This window comes from Labrus bergylta, chromosome 1 (assembly GCF_963930695.1).
Source record: "Labrus bergylta chromosome 1, fLabBer1.1, whole genome shotgun sequence".
Classification (NCBI taxonomy): Eukaryota; Metazoa; Chordata; class Actinopteri; order Labriformes; family Labridae; genus Labrus; species Labrus bergylta.
In genome coordinates this window covers 8,277,909-8,296,675 of record NC_089195.1, presented here as the reverse complement: position 1 = coordinate 8,296,675, position 18,767 = coordinate 8,277,909, and the positions used below count along the sequence as shown (strand labels likewise).

Below are 18,767 nucleotides of genomic sequence, written 5' to 3'. Positions count from 1 at the left end.
CAAAATGCTGACTCAACTGAGCTGACAATCTCTCACACACACACACACACACACACACACACACACACACACACACACACACACACAGCAGGCTTCGCTTCCTGCTTTCTGTAAACTCTTGCAGACGGAGCTGTTTAACTATCAGGGAACTCGGGAGTATCCTGGAGCTGCAGAGTCCAGAGGGAGTCGCGTATTGATGTCAAATCCGGTTTCTGTGACCGACACAGAGCCATTAAATGGAGGTCCTGACCCCCCCGGTTCCCCTTGAGTCCTCAACCTCTGCATCCTACCCATAGATCCCACCATGGGCGGCAGGTCGGGTTGGAGATAAACACACAGTGAGTGAGACACTAGTAGATTTGTGTTAGCAGCACTATGAGAGTGTGAGGATCTATGTAAACTAGGTAACGAGCTCCTTTCTATGTAAGTGAATCTGCGTTAGTTTGTGGTCATTTTGACCTTTAAGGTTAGCTTCTATGTCACTATCAATAATTCAGTATTAACCTGTAAGTCCACGAAACATTACAGATGTTCCGTTTCCAATAATGTTGGGACACAAGATGAGGTTATTTTAAATATTGTAGCATATGAGAGTTGGTACAGAAAACTTGAACGTGTCTTGTCATGCGGAGTAGAGAGAGTAATGGATTATTATTATCTCAGACCAAGTCTAAATAAAGGGGGGTATTTGAGTACTTCTCCCCCCGGGTTTGAGACCCCCTACTGAAGGAGGGCCACGTCATAAGAACAGGGATGGGCCACTTGGTTACATGGAGGGACATTTAATTGTTATTCTCATTGCCAAATGGCCAAATTGTTACACATTGTTGGATCATCATAATTTGATAAATATACTTACTTCATGAAAGTAAAACATATATGACTTGAATCATACATTATTTAACACATTATTAACACAACAAATGCAAATGTTAAATATCATAAACTAAAAACAGAATGACAGCCAATAGAAGCTACCTTTTCAATGCAATGAACAGAGTATTTACCTGTAAATAATAAAGTGTATTTCATTTCAATTTTAATTTAAACACATTGTGTCATGCTTCATGAAAGTTTTACAGAAACTATTACAGCCATTTAAATAACACATTTCTTACAAATAACAAAACATAAACCAGAAACCAAGATTATTTAAATTAATATTATAAAATGTTTATATTTTTATGTTCATATGCATTTGGTCTCTGTGCATGGTGTTGAAGGGCAACTTAGGTTTAAATCCTTTATTTTGTCATGTTTCTTAATATTTGAAATTGACTCTCGGGCCTGAGTGAGGAGGGGGGCTGCATGTTTTGCCCAGCTACCCACCAGTGCAATAGATTTATAATGCATGATGCCTTAAGTGCCTTTTCTGAGTTCCTTGAAATGATGTGCCTTTTTCATATTTAAGTACTGTTCTGTCAGGCTGCACACAGCAAATAAAACCTTATCTTATCAGGAGGTATTTGTCCAATTCTTAGTTTAAAAAAAATCTCATTAGACTTATTATAAGTCAGATTCCCCCTGACACGTACAGATACACATCTCATTTAAACATCTTAGATATCAAACGTTTCTTGAATTTGAGATGTGCCTCCCCTCAAGGGCAGATTTGTTTTTTGATTCACTAAGGCCTCATTTTTTATGTTTTATACCTTCAAATTATATTTTTTCTTGTCTAGTGAATCTGACGAATAAAAAGTGTAATGAGATTTTTTTCCACAAGAAATACGGCAAATGCACTTGTTAAGATTTGAGATGTTGCAGTGCAGTTTTTGAACTGATGCTCCTGTTTCCCATCAGCTGACTCAGACTGGTACCAGTTATGGGCCGCAGATGGACCTGGCTTCCTCTGGCGCGGTGCCAGGACGGGGAACCCTCGGGTCCTGACCAGGAGAGGCAGAAGCGCTGGGCTGAGCTCTTTGATGAACTGGACGTCAACAAAGATGGACACGTCGACATCAGTGAACTGCGGACAGGGCTGGCAGGCCGAGGGCTTTCCAGAGGCTCCCTGGAGAGGGTGAGACAGCAGCACACCTGTATCACACACACACACACACACACACACACACACACACACACACACACACACACACACACCTGTTTTGTTTGCAGGGATACCATAAGAAGGTATGAATGTGGGAGTGCAGGTTTCCACCTAGTTTATATTACAAACTGCTTTATTAAGTTATAAAAAACATCTTCAGGTAAGGCTGATCATCTTTCACGATGTCATTCTCATCCGTCAATCATTAAAGGATCCCTCGTTATCTACTTAAACTGTTTCCTTGCTGCTTGAAAATTCAAATAGAAACAGGAAGGTCGCAATCATTTGTTGCTTAACAGGTGACAGGGAGGTTTGCTAACCATGCCATGTTTTCACCCGTTATACAACTGTGTGTGTGTGTGTGTGTGTGTGTGTGTGTGTGGTGTGTGTGTGTGTGTGTGTGTGTGTGTGTGTGTGTGTGTGTGTGTGTGTGTGTGTGTGTGTGTGTGTGTGTGTGTGTGTGTGTGTGTGTGTGTTAATAAAGAGAGAGAGAGAAGTCATAACAGAGATTTCCCTCCGTATAATAAAACAGACCACCCAAATGGTTATTTGTTAAACATTTTATTTATATTACATTTTTCAAAATACTCTGACTTTTTTTTTTTTTTTTTTTTTTTTTTACAAATAACATTATTGAAGTAAACAACACATTCAAACAGTGGTTTAACAAACAAACAGCATCATCGTCTGAAAAGGTGTGTTGTGATCAGTGATTTGAACCTCAGCAGGTTGGTACAGTGTCGGGTGTGTTTGGGGAGAGACTTCCAGAGGGAGGGGGCAGCAATCCTCCTCAGTTCTTCTGACCTGGTGTCGTAGTTTGTGCAAAGGCAAAGGCCAAGAACATCAACACAACAGCTTTATTATGAATACACACAGTCTGCCTCTGATGGTTTGTTTTGGCATAAAGTTTGACGGTCACCAAGAAGATTTACTTCTACTTCTACCTCTCTCTCTCTCTCTCTCTCTCTCTCTCTCTCTCTCTCTCTCTCTCTCTCTCTCTCGCGTGAACATATAACTCATTTTGTTGGACATCAGCATACATTTCACAGACACACTGCAGACACTTGTCTCCCTTTTGTGTAGAAAATAACACAACCCTTCTCAAAGTATTTTTTTTACATGTTAGAACGTAGAGTTTAGGTTAGAGTAAGTGTGTGTGTTTATGTGTTTATGTGTTTACGTGTGTGCTCTCACATGTAAAGGGCGGCATGCCGTCTATTTTTGTTACGAGGAGCAGGACTTTGTAAGATGAGACGATAACCTTTCTCTCAGTCCTACACTTGATCTGTTTTCACTCATGAATCATTGCATCTTATTGGGTTTGTGAACATATTGTGTTATAACTTCTTTTAAACACCACGTCTATTGGGCAGAAACACAAATTAAATGACTGTACAGTTTCTTTTACTTTTACATATTGGGGGATCTTTCTGTTTGTCCAACATATGGCAAAGTATGAAGTTTAAAAGACTTAAAATCTGCAGTCAATTTGGATGTTTCGGTATTTTGCAGCTTTCTGCATCAACTCTTTGGACTTGTGGTGTTGGCAACTCATGCTGTAGAACAGAATATTTCATAGACGACTATTGTAAACAGACTAAAAAGAGATCACATGTATTCAATATATATATATCAAATAAAAAGGGATAAACGTTATAAGTTTTTATAAGCTGGATGTTGCACAGGGATGTAAAAATTCACTCAACTCACGATACAATTCTCTCAGTTTATTTTACAAAATGAGACTGTAGACAAATGATGACTGAAAACGATTCCTTTAGGGGCTGCAGACCAGCTTGTCAGTGTGGTTTGGCCTTTTAATGTTTTTTTCTCTCAACAAGGGGAGGTGATTGGAGCTTCTCATCGTGGTGTTGATTAAATGCTGCATCATGTTGGTTGTGCTGTTTGTGTAGTTTCCCGTCAACTTACAGTATTTGCACTCAGTTTTTGTCTTGTCTGTTATCTTCTCACCTCTTTCATTTTCTTTTCTTGGGGAAGCCAAAATGCTTCCACACCTCCGATTTAAATTTGTTTTGTTTGCGTAAATTTGAAAATCTCACTCTGCAGCTGCTGACGCTCACCATATTATTGAGATTCATTTTTCAGAGTACCGATGTGAACCTTGACACCTTTGAATCGATTTATCACACTTTTACAATTAATCTTTACATCCCTACTGTTGCAGCATCCTCTGCACCCCTTATTCCCATGCATGTGTCTATATCTAATGCATCCATAGAACATCTTGTAATAACGAGAAGTTTTCTCTTGATTAAAATATAAGAGGTTTTATTTTATTTTCTGAGTTGAATGCAACGTGTTTCAGTAGAATCATACTTTCTAGCTATCTATTGCTTTTTTTGCCCCTTTAAAAAATATTCACTCAATACTCAAATATTCTTTTTTTTTCATTGCCCTGTCTTTTCAGATGGTGAAGGCGGGGGACACTAACCAGGATGGAGTACTTGACTTTGAAGAGTTCACGCAGTATCTACGCATGCATGAAAAACAGCTCAAACTCATGTTCCGGAGCTTGGACAGGAACAATGACGGTACAAAGCAGCAGACAGTACATCACTGGAACAACAATAGTTTTCCCTATAATAAAAAGAATCACTCTGACACCAGTCTACAGTTTCCCTCATACTGTACTTCTTTATGTGGATGTTTACAGGTCGTATTGATGCAGCAGAGATCCAGCACTCGCTGCGGGCCATCGGTGTGAACATCAGTCTCAAGGACGCCACCAGGATCTTACAAAGGTCAGCTAACTGTATGTTGATATTTGATATTGCATTACATTAGGATCTTAATAAAGAACATTCAGAGGATGTCAACATCTGATTTAGAGTCTTCAGGTTAAAATATAACTGTAGACACAAATGAAAGCACTCTGTTCACAACAGAGCCTCACTGATTCTTTCCACCTTATATTCTTCTTTATGAACATTTCACTTCATTCCTATTTAGATCGTCTATTATACTGTAGAGCCGTTTTCACATGCACTCCTGAAAGTATTTAGATATTTTCAAGAAGACTGCTCTGGGGGGGTCTCTTGAGGTAAGAGGTGACTTTAAAAAATCAATGCAGAAGAAGCAATAGAATCCGCTTTACGACGCTATAATGAGAATATTTGCCTTTATATCAGTGCTACTTGTAGTTCAACGGAATGACAATGTCAACAAAAGAGCAGAGAAGAACATATTGACAAACAGAAAACATAATGCAGCCGTTTAATGACGTCCACGGCCTTAGCAGTTGCTTGCAGACACTCTATGCACCGTGCAGCAGTCACAGTATGTAAACGTCACATCAAGCGTTCTCACATCAGCTCACTCGGATTTGCTGCGGAAAACATACTCGGGGTCTGGCAGGAGAAACTCCGGCTGAAGTCCAAGAGAAATTGCAGCTGTTTGCGTTCACATATATACAGCTCCTCCGGGAAATTTCAGGAGGTTTTTAGGAGTTTATGCAAGTGTGAAAGACCTAGATGTCACTTTTTTTTTACAGGCTAGTTAACGGAGAAAGAAAATGTCATCAGACTCAAACAGTGACGAGACGGGAAAACTCAATCAGATGCGGAAGGCTGCAGAGTTAACCGTCACTATGGACGCAGCTGTAACCGTAGATTCAGACGGACCATTTTTTTAGGCGAATGAAATAATTTCCAAATAAATATTTTATGTCAAATGATTGATTTCTCTAGGCAGTAGTGTAATAAGCAGTATAATGTGTAGTAGGGATGTAAAGATTAATTGTAAAAGTGTGATAAATCGATTCAAAGGTGTCAAGGTTCACATCGGTACTCTGAAAAATTAATCGCAATACTTTGGTGAGCGTCAGCAGCTGCAGAGTGAGATTTTCAAATTGAGGACGCATCACCGTCTTTTAAATCGGAGCTGTGGAAGCATTTTGGCTTCCCCAAGACGGAAAATGAAAAAGGTGAGAAGATAACAGACAAGACAAAAACTGAGTGCAAATACTGTAAGATGACGGGAAACTACACAACCAACATGATGCAGCATTTAATCAACACCACGATGAGAAGCTCCAATCACCTCCCCTTGTTGAGAGAAAAAAACATTAAAAGGTCAAACCACACTGACAAGCCGGTCTGCAGCCCCTAAAGGAATCGTTTTCAGTCATCATTTGTCTACAGTCTCATTTTGTAAAATAAATCCTGAGAGAATCGTATCGTGAGTTGAGTGAATTTTTGCATCCCTGATGTGTAGTTAGCCGGTTGTTATAGCTGAATGGAACCTCAACAGAGGGAGGTAGAAGAATTTTTGATTTGATTTATTTTATTTCAAACAAAGAAATGCTGTAATTAAAAATATGTATGAAGAAGACCCCGACGCTCATCTATTCATCACCCCTTACTTAAGATGAAATGACATCAGTAGATCCTATAACACTTCAGACTACACTGAACACACTTGTTTTATTTTTTTAACTGTTTTATTATGAATATTATCATCAGTGGTATCTTCATAGTTTAATATGTTTGTCCCTCAGTATGGACAAAGACGGCACTATGACCATCGACTGGAATGAGTGGCGCGACTACTTCCTGTTTAACCATCTCACTAACATCGAGGACGTGGCACGCTACTGGAAACGGTCAATGGTGAGGTCACACACACACTTCAACAAAGTGCCTTGATCTACAACAGCATTGTGGTTTACTAACAAATGAAATATATAAACAGGTATCTTTAAACCTTTAGTCGTCTCGCTCTTTCGCTCTTTCTGTTTCACATTAATTATCGTTATATCTGACGGTTATTTCTTGTATGGATCCAGTAGATGTTGGACATCGGCGAGCAGCTGACAATCCCGGATGAATTTACCGAAGAGGAGAAGAAGTCGGGCTATGTGTGGCGGCAGCTGATGGCTGGTGCCATGGCTGGATCTGTGTCTCGGACTGGGACTGCCCCATTAGACCGTCTCAAAGTCTTCCGACAGGTCAGTCAGTGACAGTGTGGAACTTATTCCTTTGATGAATGTTGGGGAGTTTTCTGTTGGTCTTATTCATTTTTGGATTTGCATTACACCTTCAGCCAGTCAGAGCGCTTAACACCAACTCTAACTCTGCTCCTCTAGGTTCACGGCTCCATTGATCTTAAAGGTAATGTGCTGAGCGGGTTTCAGTCCATGGTTAAAGAGGGAGGACTGCGCTCCTTGTGGAGAGGCAACGGAATGAACGTTCTTAAAATAGCCCCAGAGACCGCTATCAAGTTCTCGGCCTACGAGCAGGTGGAGTAAACTTGACACCAACTCTTATTGTTTAGTTTTTTACTTTAGACTAAACATTCATCTTTGTAAACAATCATCATTTTATCTTTTTCCTTTACATTTTACTATCTTCATGTTTATTAAGGTATTCACATGTGTCCTGGAGGGGGGGGGGGACTCAGGAAAGGAAAAGTCTAGCAGGGTTTCCCCACTTAACAAATAATCTTTTTTGATTTATTCTTTCTGCTGCACTTTAACTCTGCAAAGATCAAGGATGTGATACGTGGCAGGAATGAAAGCAGAACTCTGAGAGTTCACGAGAGATTTTTCGCTGGCTCTTTGGCTGGAGCGACAGCTCAGACGGCGATTTACCCGATGGAGGTACCATCGATGTATTATACACATAAAGTTATCACTTTAGATCGATGAAATGACTGATCTCTTTTCTCTTTCTGTTCTGTTTCCTTTTATTCTCGTTCTTGTCCCTACAGGTGCTAAAGACCCGTCTCACACTCAGAAAAAGTGGACAGTATTCAGGAATAGCAGACTGTGCCAAACAGATCCTCCTGAAAGAAGGTGTCACGGCCTTCTACAAAGGCTACTTACCCAACATGCTGAGTATTGTCCCTTACGCCGGCATCGACCTGGCTGTCTATGAGGTGAGCGAGACATGAAAGCACATGGTGTTCACAAAGTGTTCACATAGTGTTGACCTTCTTCGTCACACTCCTTTAATTCCACAGACTCTGAAGTTCTCCTGGCTGAACAGGAACAGAGGTGTAGTGGACCCAGGGGTCATGGTGCTGGTCGGCTGTGGTGCCGTTTCCAGCACCTGTGGTCAGCTCGCAAGTTACCCGCTTGCATTGATCCGCACCCGAATGCAGGCTCAAGGTCAGGATGAGTATTGAACTTGTAACTTTACAGAGTGAACTGACGGACACACTGTGGCTGTAATGACATGGAACCTATATAAAGTGTTCAATGTTAGGAACAAATCTCAATATGTTTTTACTTCTTTTTATTTCAAACTCCATGGACTGAAAGTGGTTGAAAGTGGGTAAAGGGCAGAAAGTGAACCTGAGAGTTGCTGTTTCCGTGGTCTTACTCAATGTTGTTGTATATTTGGAAAGTAGTTGGAATTACATCACAGCAGTTGTGATGTAATTCCGGATCTATTCTGACTTTAAAAATGCAGAAATCTCAGGTAGCTCACCAGATTTGAAGCCAACGAGCTTAAAAAGGCAAAAATGATTAAGGATGTCTTCGGACACCAGTTTGGCAGAGTCATCTTTAGTGAATCAGTTGGTTAAGCTCACCTGTTTTTTCTCCTCTCCACCTCAGCTTCAGTGAAAGGAGCCCCTAAACCCTCCATGTTGGCCTTGATTCAGAACATCGTGACCAAGGAGGGCGTGGCTGGGCTTTATCGAGGAATTTCCCCCAACCTGCTAAAAGTCATCCCAGCCGTCAGTGTGTCCTACGTCGTCTATGAATACACGAGGATAATCCTGGGAGTGGACATTGAGGGTAGGCGGGGAGGGAAAGGGAAGAGCTAGAAAAGGGTTTGTTGATGTGGCGCTTTCAACTCTAAGAATGAATGCACGGCATGAGAAGGTGGCCCCTGACTGCAGATGACTACATGAATTCCAATAAGGTTTTCAGCATGCCGATTATGGGATGGAAATGCACCCTGAAAAAAGAAGAGGAAACTACAGGTCAATAATAACTGATATATTCTGCTTTATATATTTGGAGGTCCTAACCTGAACTGGCAGCTGCTGTGATGAGTTTCATGTGGGATACGTTGCGTTGACATGCATGTCAGCAGACGTGTGAAAGCTAACCGACTAGCCTCCTGCTGCTGCACTGACTTGGACAGATGAAGACTTGCATGGACTTGCCTGAGAACAAACAGGAAAGAGGTGTAACTAAACTTTGGAAACTATGTCACATTCCTACAGCATGATTATTTTTCTTCCAGGTGGTATATAAAGAAGTTAAAGGATTGATAGGAGGACTGATCAGATTTCCTGCTCTGTGAGTGAAGGGAACCAGAGACGTTTCTGCAAACTGGTGGAACTACAGAATCAAGACCTTATCATGTCTTAAGGATATGTTACATGTACAAAAGTAAAGAAAATAATGACTGTAACTGTTGATGGTGTTAAGGGGAAGACACACTGTCAGTCTACCTTTTCTTAGATTACTTCTGAACACTAAAGGACTTCATATTTAAAGGGGGGAACTGCCAAAACGACACATTCAAGAAGTAGATTCATGACAACCGGACCTCATGTTCATGTTTTATCAGTTTTAATATGCAGAGAAGTGTGTGACTGTCACATGTTTTTAACACACTACAGGGTCCAGTGCCAAAAAGTATTTCATGAACTGTATTTGCACAGTGTGCAGGTTTAACTTCCTCATAAAAAAAATATAAATTAGTTTTTAAGGTCAATGAACATATCTGAAGTGTCAGTATTTATTTCAAATATGTTAATAAATGCATGCATGGTGATATTATTTTTAATGCATTGAGTAACGGTTATAAACACAGACATCATAAGGAAAGTATAAATTGACTTCTGTGTGTGTGTGTGTGTGTGTGTGTATAAAGATTTTTATTTAAAAATTTGCTTAGTTTATTTTTTTTCAACAAATATCCATCTCCAAATATTTTCCTCGTTTATAATATATGTGGCTTTATTCACATTTGTTTCTAGAAATAAATATGTTTCATAAATATTTTGGGCGGTAATTATTAACACAATGAATGAAAGGTAAAACCACTGTACAAAATGTTTTTCTAGTATTCAGAGTTCTTTTATGCTACATGTCAGTGACCCATCCGGCTGAAGATTTCTGCCTTTTAATAAGGCAGTTTTTTCTTACCACTTTAACTTTTGCTGCTTTGCTGAAGTGCTCATGATGGATAGGCCGGGTCTTTGTAACATAACAATGAGTAAGGTCTTTTTACCTGCTCTTTTGTAATGTTAACAGACAAAGAGTAAGGTATTTTACCTGCTTTTTGTAAAGTGTCTCGAGATAACACTTGTTATGAGTTGACGCTATACAAATAAAAATTGATTGATTGAAATTGATCCCATTTCACATGCTGATGGTAGAGGTGGTTAAGTGCCAATCAGAATGAACTCATCCCATTCATACACAGTCCCACGCCGCTTGCTATGCCATATATTATATAATGTTTTCTAAACTATGAATATGTTGTGTAAGGCTATCAAGACCTCTTAATGTACGGTGGCTGGGAAGTGCAAAGCAAAATTACAAAGTGTTAAATGCTTTTACAAAATGTGAGACAAATTTACATTTTGTACAACATTTTTACATTTTATGAAACAAAATTACAAAACCAAAAACACTTACCAAGGACAAAACAAATTTACAAGATGTGAAACACTTTTACAATCGCTGAGACAAATTTACAAGAGGCAGAATCTTGACGGAAAGGGAATTTACCGCAACAAAACAAAATGACCCCTCACTCGGGGTCACTTCCGACATACAGTCTATGGTACATTCCCATTTTGTCAAGATTCTGTCGTTTGTAAATTTGTTTCATAAGATGTAAATGTGTTGGGTTTTTTTTGGTATAAGTGTTTTAGTTTTGTAATTTTGTTTTCTAAAAATTGTAAAAAGGTCTTTCTAAAAATGTAAATTTGTCTCACATTTGTAATTTTGCTTTGCACTTCCCAGCCACCGTATGAATGTGATGAAAACCTGTCCTGTTCAGTGTCTGTCTGTAGTGAAGCCTGTTCTCCTCCTGACCGGAAGGTGGCGGTGTCACTGCTTTATAACGCTGGACGTCGACGCACAAAGGTATAAAGAAGAAGACGAAGAAGAAGAAGACCCGGGCATTGAAGGTTCGTTGATTGGTTATTTTGAGCAGAGGAGTTTGCCGGCGTGGTGGGCAGTCTCCCTCACATTGGTGTCCCCACGTACGCTCTTGTTTAGCCTTCCCGCTTCTGCGCAGCTCGATCCGGCTAAAGCGATCCAGCCTGCCCCCTTGTCCGTTTGCCCCCTTTGAGCAGCATGTCTGATTACGGCGCTCTACCGACAAATGGAGTCGGTGCTGGGATGAAAAAAGACGCTTTTGCTGATGCTGTACAACGAGCCAGACAGGTAACTCGAAAGCTCGACTGAAAGACAAAACAAGCCGGCGAGCTAGTTAGCTGGTTGGGAAACTGCAGCTAGCTTAATTGCCCGTGACGTTAGCTTTAGCTGTGGTTAACTAGCTTAGCGAGCATGTTAGCTTACAGCCTTTCATTTGTCTCTACGCGCTTTACCGCCCAGGTGTTACATTAAACCTGCTGTCGTGGTGGATTCAGCACCTGGGGGATTGTAGGTCACTCTCTGGTTTAATGTTAATGTTAAGGAAAACAACGTGTTATCAGGAGGTTAGCGAGGTTAGTGTTTCTGTAATAAACGGGAAGCGGAGCGTGTAATTTATCTTTCTTTAGAAGGAAATTCGCCATTTAAAAAAAAACAAAAAAAAACAATGTGCGGCATTGCTGCGGTGTTGTGACCATCTTGGTGTCCAGGTAAATTCGTCTAATTACAACTAACATTTAAAAAAAGAAAGCTCAGGTGTGGTATTTGGTGGAGGAGCGCGTGTGTGACTCCGAATCCCAGGTGTGTGAGGTCACCAGAGGTTTGCACTGCTAACTTATTATTCACCAACATTTACAGGCTTTACCTTTTTGTTTCAAGAGCCTGAAGTGCAGAGTTGATTTCATCCCGGGAAAGATAACAAACCTAAAGGTGTTAAGACCTTTTTTAGAGAACAAAGAAACAAGCAGTCAAACATGAAAACACGCGGACACTAAAACAAGGAAAAGATAGATTTATGTTTTTTAATATGATACCAAACAACACAGCAGACAGCTTTGTTGCAGAGAAAAGTCCTCTCGACTGATTCATCCGGTTTTCTAACTTTATTAAACGTGGTGATCGTCACCTCTGGTATGATGGTTGCTTCTCTTGTTATTCTTCATGATGTTATTGTGAGTTCATTAACACTAAAAGGTCAAAGTTGATGGTGCTGAAACACAGATTTTACTGACTTTCATTATGTTGCAAAGGCAAGCTGAATCGAGACTGAAATACAACATAGGAAGGCTCCTACTCTCTGAATAAATTAAGTCAGAGGACTTTCCTGGTTAAATGTTCAGGTCTTTCATAAATGGTCAAAATCTTCATTATCCATGCTCGGTTTACTCCCAGATTTCTTCTGTGCTGTGGGCCCCATGAGTAAATGGCATTGTTTCTGGGTGGCACCAAAATTAAGATTTATCGACCTTGTAAATATGTATAAATAAATATTGTGTTGCTGCCACCGTCTGTGATCTTCAACTATTCTTACCGAAACTGGAGTCCCTTGGAGTTTATCTTAATTTAGATATTAAAACGTCTATTGTGTTTCTTAAACCAGATTGCAGCTAAAATCGGTGGAGACGGTGTTCCCTCAGTGAGCAACAACGGTGGAGCTGAGAGTTATCCCTTCGCAGCACAGAAACGGTCCTTGGAAGAAGCAGGTTAGAAATCAGCTCACTCATTTACTTTCTTTGCATGTATTTAGCCACGTTGTAAGACTCTTTTCTCTTGTTTCCAGATGAACCCGATGCTAAGAAGGTAGCATCACAGAGCGAGATAGATTCTGCATTGTGTACGTTGAATGCACACATTGATCCTATTATGGACACTCGCTCTACTCTGTTTCCAAACACTCACCCAGTTTGTCTTTCTCTTACAGCTATTGGAGCTCAGCTGGCTGCCCTGTCCCAACAAAGGTATAAGGTTATTTTTATTTTTATTTTTTACTTTTTCTTTTTCTTTTACATGAATGTGTTTGGGTCTTGTGGTTATGACCAAGAAAAAAAAATCCTTGAATAATTGTTCTCTCTCTTGTTTGCAGTGCCAGGCCCTCCACGATGACGGAGGAGTATAGGGTGCCTGATGGCATGGTCGGCCTCAGTGAGTACATGCACATACATTTGCCCAAACCAGACGTAATTCCTGTTTTGTTTCGTGACATGTTTGGGAACTAAAATTTGAATGTCCTTTGTTTTGTCTGTGAAGTCATTGGCCGAGGAGGTGAACAGATTAACAAAATCCAGCAGGATTCTGGCTGCAAGGTCCAGATTGCGCATGGTGAGCTAGGTGCTTACATCTGAATTGCTAAACGAGTAAAGCATGAAGAACTTTCAGCTGCTCTTGAAATAACACATTTTTTAATATCCATTACAGACAGTGCTGGTCTTTCAGAAAGAAGTGTTTCTCTGACCGGATCCCCAGATGCTGTACAGTAAGTTCATGTTCCTCAAACAGTATTTTAATTTTCTTATTTATAATACAACTAGTAAAGTTGTAAAACTTAAGTCCTGACTGGTTCTTACTCTAGGTAATTTCCACTGATGTTACCGGTGGTTAACAGTCTGAGGGTCTCAACTCAGAAAGATGAACACAAAATGTTAGGCTTCTTTTTGAATTCTACTATTGATAAATACCTTTTGTTAGAGATAGACTGAAGATGGTAAAGAGCTACACCTTTAGCTTTTAACAAGGTGTATTTTCTGCTTATAAAAGGAGAAGGGTGGGCTTCCTTGAAATTAACAAAGTTTAGCAAGTGCTGCACAGACACCATATCCAGTTATTCCATCTTAGAAAATTCTGCTGCAGCTCAAGACAATTGCAGAAAGGCATCAGTAGCTTATTGCACTGCAGGTCAAAATAGTGTGATCAATTAAGAAATGGTGTCTGTCATGAGCTCCTTACCACTTCATCACCATTCTTTTTATCTCAACTTGATTCCAGGAGAGCTAAGGCCCTTATAGATGACATAGTGTCCAGGGGTCATGAGACAACCAATGGGCAGACAGGTTCCATGCAGGAGATGATCATCCCTGCAGGCAAGGCTGGGCTTATTATAGGCAAAGGAGGAGAGACCATCAAACAGCTACAGGTGAGACTCACCTTCATACATCTCTATAATTGCTTGATTAACAGGATTTATGGTGTCCATGTTTAGAAAGAGATGGATAATTACAAAGCTTTGTGCTTAGTTCTTGTACAACCTGACTGATTGGTGCACTACAATCAGCAACCAGTGTAACATGCCCATGTTGGGATTGGTGTAATATGCCACATTTAATCAATGTAACAAACCACTTGTGTCCAACCTTAGGAGCGGGCTGGTGTTAAAATGATTCTTATTCAAGATGGATCCCAGCCACCCAACATTGATAAACCTCTGCGCATCATTGGAGACCCCTACAAAGTGCAGGTAACACCAAGGAGATGGTTTTTGGCTAATTGGGAAATGTTTTATGCCTCAATGGACCCATCAAATCATTGTCTTGTTTGTTTTTCAGCAAGCAAAGGAGATGGTTAATGAGATTCTACGAGAAAGGGATCACGCAGGTTTTGGAGACCGGAATGAATACGGCTCAAGGATGGGTGGAGGCGGCGGCGGTGGAGGTGGAGGTGGTGGTGGTGGTGGTGGCGGCGGTGGTGGTGGTGGTATTGATGTAAGTAGACTTTTGGGGTCAGGTCAGCTGACTAAACACAGAACAGACTTGACGGTAGAAGGATAATGTGAGAATTTAGGATGCATGTCAAACATGATAGTAAATTGCAGGTAAAGCTCAAACTCTCTTTAACAGTTGTCACTTTTTTGTCCATCTTACAGATCGCTGTGCCCCGCCATTCTGTGGGAGTTGTAATTGGCCGAAGTGGCGAGATGATCAAGAAGATCCAGAGTGATGCTGGAGTGAAGATACAGTTTAAACCTGGTGAGCTATTGAATCATTGTCTTGAAAACTGAATGACCCCGTACTTCATCATGTTTCTCTTTGGCCTGTTAAGTTGTGTTCATGCAGGAATGGGAAATTGACCTCAGATAAGACAAATATACTTAAGATTTATGAAGCATCTCTTGAAGGCTAAAGTGTGAAAACATTTCAACAAGCTAGTGTTAGTTAGTTAGTTAGTTATTTTCTAAAACAAGTTAATTTGATCCCTTCTTTAGCAGTAAAGCTTCTCTTTTAATTCTTGGTTAAATTAACTTCTCTAACTGACGAGCTAATCCAAAGTATCACATCTGTAGTGATGGAAGTTGCAGCTACTCCAGTGTCGATGTGGTGTAAATCAATACAGACTCGTATGACTGAGACCTTGGTGAACATATTGTTTATTTTATGTCAATGGAAAAAATGCAATAATCTGACTGTTTTTGTGATCACTCACAGATGATGGTACAGGTCCGGATAAAATAGCCCATATTATGGGTCCACCAGACCAGTGTCAGCACGCAGCCTCCATCATCACTGACCTGCTAAACAGCATCCGTGCCAGAGAGGAGGGTGGGCAGGGGGTAAGTACAGAGTGCAGTGGCAGGGTTATAAGTTTGTGTTGAGTTTTTATTTCTGCATTGATGATCAAACACAGTGCTTACTGTGTTGAAGTAAAGCCTAACCCTAGTCATGGTTCCTCAACAGGGTCCCCCAGGCTCTGGTGGAGGGATGCCACCTGGTGGACGAGGGCGGGGTAGAGGCCAGGGAAACTGGGGTCCTCCAGGAGGAGAGATGACCTTCTCCATCCCTGCTCACAAATGTGGGCTTGTCATCGGCAGAGGAGGAGAGAACGTCAAGGCCATCAACCAACAGACCGGGGCGTTTGTTGAGATTTCTCGCCAGCCACCACCAAATGGTGACCCAAACTTCAAACTGTTCATCATCCGTGGGTCGCCACAACAGATCGACCATGCGAAGCAGCTTATAGAAGAGAAGATTGAGGTGTGTTGCGTTCAAGAACATGCAGAGAAGAAATACAATGCCTGATAAAACAACACAAACCCTTCTCCACATTTTTTAAGTTGAATGGCTTCTTCCTGCTTTGTTAGGCTCCATTGTGTCCAGTTGGTGGGGGTCCTGGTCCAGGGGGCCCAGGTGGGCCAGGTCCAATGGGTGGTCCTTATAATCCCAACCCTTACAATGCAGGTCCTCCTGGTGGAGCTCCTCAGTAAGTACACTCCACAGACAACACTTAAATGTATGACTTTTTTCCTGTATAGGAGACTGGTGTGACAAAGTTTGAAACAATCTCTTTCTCTGTAGTGGAGGGGCACCTGGAGGTCCACAGTTCTGTCCTCAGGGTTGGGGAAATACCTATCAGCAGTGGCAAGCCCCTGCTCCACATGACCCAAGTGAGTGTCTTATTTTCTTTGCTTACCTTTTAAAGTTTGTAAATGATATGAGATTTTATGAATGTATTTATTTCATCACTCTATGTATTCTGCCACCTCCCCTCCATTAGGTAAGGCAGCAGCAGACCCGAACGCAGCATGGGCAGCCTACTATGCACAGTATTACGGTCAACAGCCAGGGGGCGCCATGGCAGGTCAGACTCCAGGAGCCCCTGCTGCAGCAGCACCAGGGGACCAGAGCCAGGCTGCACAGGCCGCTGGGGGGCAGCCGGACTACACTAAAGCTTGGGAGGAGTACTACAAGAAGATGGGCATAAGTAAGTGTGCTCTACAGAGATGGTGTGTTTTAGGCTAAACATGAGCCTTAAACTTCAGATTAATTACATTTCCTGTATTCCATCACTTTATCAACATAACGCTGACAGAATGTGGCACGCACATAAATATGTGGAAATTGCTGGTTACTTTTGTAACCAAGCAACAGTAAGCGCTAATGAGAAGCACTCTAAAGTTGAGGTTTTGCGTGCTGCCAGTGCAACAAAAGCTGTTAATGAACCGTCGCTGTAATAGTACATTGAGTACTTAAACTTTTGCAATTAGTATTATTGATCTAGTCATGCCAGTATTATCCAATAATGTGAAATGAGTACATGACTGTGTTGTTGAAAATATTTCCTGTTTTCAGCCCAGCCAGCTGGAGGGGCAGCACCTGCTCCAGGCGCAGCAGCAGCTGCCACAGCGGCGGCTGGAGGAGCTGCGGCTGGAGGCCAGCAGGACTATAGTGCAGCCTGGGCTGAGTACTACAGACAGCAGGCTGCCTACTATGGACAGGGAGGGCAGGCACCTGGACAGGCTCCTGGTCCACAGCAGGGACAACAGGTAACACATATTTTACTACTCTTTAGAATTAACCTTGATGATACCATGGTCAAGTAAAACGAGTATCTGCAGAGAACACATGTACTGGCCAACATAATGAATATCTATTTTGTAGTTAAGTTTCCTGGTTTCTGTAGTTTTTATTGTCTATGACTTACTATGATTGAGTCATTTAAATTCACATTTTCTGTTATTTCAGATGTATTTTCAATGTTATTTAATCGTTCTTGACAACATCTGGTTTTGCAAAATGAAATACGTGGTGTTTGTGTTTGTTGTCTTCCATTAGTTAACACATAGACGGTTTAAATTATAATTTGTCTGTTTCATTTCAGGCCCAGTAATCTATTGGCTCCAGTAATCGTTTGGCTCCAGTCGGATGGATGGTTGCAACGGCTCTGTGGACTTTTTTCTTTCAAGAGATTTCCTTTTTGACTATAAAAAGACAAGACCATGGCTTAATCATCCGCACGGACATTTTTTTACCAACCTTGTTTGTTTTAGAAAGTCAAAATTGAAAGGAAAAAAGGGAACACATTTTGCCCATGCATTGAACAAGCACTAAATAACTTCTTCAGTTACTTTTTAGTTTGTCCCTTCATGTCACAGTTAAACTCACCTTCTCTCATACATCTGAATTTTAAAAAAAAATGTGAAATGAGCATCTTTGCTTGCAAGCTAGCACATCAGCATCTCCACACTGACTCACATTTCAAGAGTTTTTCTCCCATTGATTTTTGAGGGTGAAAACAGTCTAGCAGTATTTTGAATATTTTCTTTCATTTAAAAAAAAAAAAACAAGGACAGATTTTTTTTTTTTCTTAGTTGTTGGTACACTTTTTAAACTTTTTTTTTTTAAACATTCCCCATGTTTAAGTTGCAGGTGTATTTCTCCCTGCTGTCATGATTTTTTTTTTTTTGATTTTTTTAGTTTAAATCTTATTCTTTGTAATTATTTTTCATAAGGGGGTTGCGTGTGTCTGTGTAAAGTGTATGCTACTGAACAGAAATGTGTGAAAGTTGGCTGTGAGAAGACAATGTCTTTAAGTGTGTAGGTTGGTTGTGTAAGCATGTGTGTTTTGTGTGTTTGGCGGCCCTCTGTTTATATTTTTTTTTTTTCTAATTAGGTTCTGTTAATGTATGCTGATTTTTTTTTTTTTTTATGTTATTTTTTACAGCTTGTTTTTAAATACTTAAATAAAAACATTGAAATTACATGTTTTCGTCCTTCATCATTGTGTATTTTCAGCATGTGTATGTGGCTTTGGATGTTAGAACAGCTGATTAAGTTATTAATTTTCTTTAAATTACTACATAAAACCAAAGTATGAAACTTCTCATGAGTGATATAGTAACAGAGCACTTTAGTAGTTTCCTACATGGTG

The 18,767-nt window shown here is 40.6% G+C and overlaps 2 protein-coding genes across 6 annotated transcripts; both read left to right on the top strand.

Moving 5' to 3' along the window:
* The first annotated feature begins 14 nt into the window (after nucleotides 1–14).
* On the top strand, nucleotides 15–9,798 carry slc25a23a (solute carrier family 25 member 23a). Of its 2 annotated transcripts, XM_065952993.1 has the most exons (12): nucleotides 15–338; nucleotides 1,804–2,020; nucleotides 4,476–4,599; nucleotides 4,722–4,809; nucleotides 6,564–6,675; nucleotides 6,855–7,013; nucleotides 7,152–7,304; nucleotides 7,551–7,664; nucleotides 7,775–7,942; nucleotides 8,027–8,174; nucleotides 8,625–8,807; nucleotides 9,262–9,798. In XM_065952993.1, exons 2-12 carry the CDS (start codon nucleotides 1,826–1,828, stop codon nucleotides 9,270–9,272), a joined length of 1,455 nt encoding a protein of 484 aa, XP_065809065.1. In that variant the 5' UTR covers nucleotides 15–338; nucleotides 1,804–1,825; the 3' UTR covers nucleotides 9,273–9,798. The 2 variants fall into 2 exon arrangements, with proteins under 2 accessions (XP_065809065.1, XP_020511370.1); XM_020655714.3 differs by having other exon boundaries at nucleotides 8,625–9,798.
* A 1,250-nt stretch (nucleotides 9,799–11,048) lies between these two features.
* khsrp (KH-type splicing regulatory protein) lies at nucleotides 11,049–18,597 on the top strand. Of its 4 annotated transcripts, none has more exons than XM_065952981.1 (18): nucleotides 11,049–11,164; nucleotides 12,733–12,835; nucleotides 12,913–12,966; nucleotides 13,054–13,090; nucleotides 13,216–13,274; nucleotides 13,380–13,460; nucleotides 13,548–13,605; nucleotides 14,115–14,262; nucleotides 14,485–14,583; nucleotides 14,672–14,827; nucleotides 14,989–15,091; nucleotides 15,548–15,672; nucleotides 15,797–16,093; nucleotides 16,201–16,319; nucleotides 16,415–16,503; nucleotides 16,614–16,820; nucleotides 17,189–17,382; nucleotides 17,718–18,597. In XM_065952981.1, the coding sequence occupies exons 5-18, from the start codon at nucleotides 13,232–13,234 to the stop codon at nucleotides 17,724–17,726; spliced, it is 1,728 nt and encodes a 575-aa protein (XP_065809053.1). In that variant the 5' UTR covers nucleotides 11,049–11,164; nucleotides 12,733–12,835; nucleotides 12,913–12,966; nucleotides 13,054–13,090; nucleotides 13,216–13,231; the 3' UTR covers nucleotides 17,727–18,597. The 4 variants fall into 4 exon arrangements, with proteins under 4 accessions (XP_065809053.1, XP_020511368.1, XP_029137425.1 ...); XM_020655712.3 differs by lacking the exon at nucleotides 11,049–11,164 and adding an exon at nucleotides 11,171–11,423; XM_020655713.3 differs by lacking the exon at nucleotides 11,049–11,164 and adding an exon at nucleotides 11,172–11,423 and having other exon boundaries at nucleotides 13,380–13,451.
* The last annotated feature ends 170 nt before the right edge of the window (nucleotides 18,598–18,767 follow it).

Coding starts and splice junctions, on each gene's coding strand:
- slc25a23a (XM_020655714.3), top strand. CDS start 1,826: ATGGGCCGCAGATGGACCTGGCTTCCTCTGGCGCGGTGCCAGGACGGG. Junction 2,021..4,475: donor CCAGAGGCTCCCTGGAGAGG/GTGAGACAGCAG, acceptor CTGTCTTTTCAG/ATGGTGAAGGCGGGGGACAC. Junction 8,175..8,624: donor CACCCGAATGCAGGCTCAAG/GTCAGGATGAGT, acceptor TCTCCACCTCAG/CTTCAGTGAAAGGAGCCCCT.
- khsrp (XM_020655712.3), top strand. CDS start 11,334: ATGTCTGATTACGGCGCTCTACCGACAAATGGAGTCGGTGCTGGGATG. Junction 13,461..13,547: donor GATTGCGCATGGTGAGCTAG/GTGCTTACATCT, acceptor TATCCATTACAG/ACAGTGCTGGTCTTTCAGAA. Junction 16,504..16,613: donor CCCTGCTCCACATGACCCAA/GTGAGTGTCTTA, acceptor CCCCTCCATTAG/GTAAGGCAGCAGCAGACCCG.